The sequence below is a fragment of the Apodemus sylvaticus genome, chromosome 5, assembly GCF_947179515.1.
Source record: "Apodemus sylvaticus chromosome 5, mApoSyl1.1, whole genome shotgun sequence".
In the NCBI taxonomy this organism is placed as follows: Eukaryota; Metazoa; Chordata; class Mammalia; order Rodentia; family Muridae; genus Apodemus; species Apodemus sylvaticus.
Window position 1 is genome coordinate 93,610,881 of NC_067476.1, and position 1,915 is coordinate 93,612,795.

At 33.7% G+C, this 1,915-nt stretch overlaps 1 protein-coding gene across 1 annotated transcript; it reads left to right on the forward strand.

Moving 5' to 3' along the window:
• Window positions 1-473: 473 nt before the first annotated feature.
• Window positions 474-1,391, forward strand: LOC127684492 (olfactory receptor 4K3-like). The gene has a single exon (XM_052181409.1). The coding sequence runs from the start codon at window positions 474-476 to the stop codon at window positions 1,389-1,391; it is 918 nt and encodes a 305-aa protein (XP_052037369.1).
• Window positions 1,392-1,915: the final 524 nt, after the last annotated feature.

The following is a 1,915-nucleotide window of genomic DNA, read 5'->3' on the forward strand; positions in this document are numbered from 1 at the left end:
GACAGTCAATGATAAGTTTGTGCTTGGGAATTGTGTTCTTATGTTTAAAATATACCAGTAGGTATTATGGGATTATGATGGTCAAGTAAAGAAACTCTAACAAAGATTCAATTATTCATTGAAGAAAACTATTTCAGAAAGAACAGATTTTTAAGATTGGAAAAATTAAAAGATATTTGCTACTAATATTTTAAATAATGTACTCATTTTGATACCTATAAATATTGTCTGTTAGATGTGCAACAAAGATTTGGAAAAGTAATTCTACAACTTTTAGGAAACTTTCCTGATGAGACATAATATACAAATACTTGCTTTTAAACATATTAAAAACTTGAGTGGCATATAATGCTAAGATTTCAATTTAAATATTTGTATGATGACTTAACTCTGATCATGATGTTATTGTTTCTATCTCAGGAATTGTTAATTCTGGCCTGTCTCTCTCATCCCATTAGAACACCTTGTAGTAAATGGAAGAGGCAAACAAAACCATGGTGTCTGAATTTATTTTTCAGGGACTTTGTGCTTCAAAGGAACTACAGATCTTCCTCTTAGTGCCATTTTCCATCCTCTACCTGATGACTGTGTTAGGCAACCTCTTTGTTGTGATATTGATCATCATTGATCATCATCTCCATTCTCCCATGTACTTTCTGCTAGCTAATCTATCATTTATTGACTTCTGCCTTTCCTCAGTAACCACCCCCAAAATGACAAATGACCTCCTAAAAGATAATAAAACCATTTCCTTTGGGGGCTGCATGAGTCAGATCCTCTGTGTGCACTTCTTTGGAGGAGGGGAGATGGTACTTCTTGTAACAATGGCCTATGACCGGTATGTGGCCATTTGTAGGCCACTCCACTACAGCAGCAGCATGGACAGACAGAAGTGCATCTGGCTGGTTTTGATATCATGGATCATTGGCTTTATACATGCCATGAGTCAACTAATACTGATTTTGGAACTACCTTTCTGTGGACCTAGAGTAATAGACAGCTTTTTCTGTGATATTCCTTTGGTGATGAAATTAGCCTGCGTGAATACAGATACTCTCGGAATAGTGATAAATGCTGATAGTGGTGTCTTAGCAACAACTTGTTTCATACTTTTGCTCATCTCTTATACTTATATTTTACTAACTGTTCAGTTGCACTATAAAGATGGCTCATCAAAGGCACTCTCTACATGCACTTCCCATGTTATAGTGGTTGTGTTGTTCTTTGGACCCTGCATTTTCATCTATCTGTGGCCAGTCAGCATCACTTGGGTCGACAAGTTTCTAGCTGTGTTTTATACAGTCATCACACCTCTCTTAAATCCAGCTATCTATACACTGAGAAATAAAGATATTAAGAATGCCATAAAGAAGCTGAAAAATCACATATGAATTTGGGGATAGCATTTAGATGTGAAAAAGCATTGTGTCCATACTAATTTAGCTGTATTTTGACCTCAATACTAAAACTGTATATATAACACATTTCTATAAGGTATTAGTTGCATGAATATATAGCTTATGAAAATAAAAAACTTGAAAATATATTCAGAAGTTGGATACTTAGATTTTACCAAATTAGAAGAAGTAATAACTTTGTTTCATACACATATTTATGTCTAAAAATTAAAAGATTGCGATAATCATATAATAATAATAATAACCACTTCAATTTACTAAATACTACCTATGGTTACAGAACTGTACAAGTCTCTTTAAATAGATTATTATTTACAAAGTTCTCTTTGAATTGTTTATCAATGTTATAATTTTAAAAAGTATATCAAGCAACAGCATAGGCTGGTGAGGATGTGGATCAATGGGAACACTTCCTTTCTGGTGGGAATGCAAACTTGTACAACTGTCTTGGAAATCAATTTGGTAATTTCTCAGAAAATTGAGATTAATTCTACCTC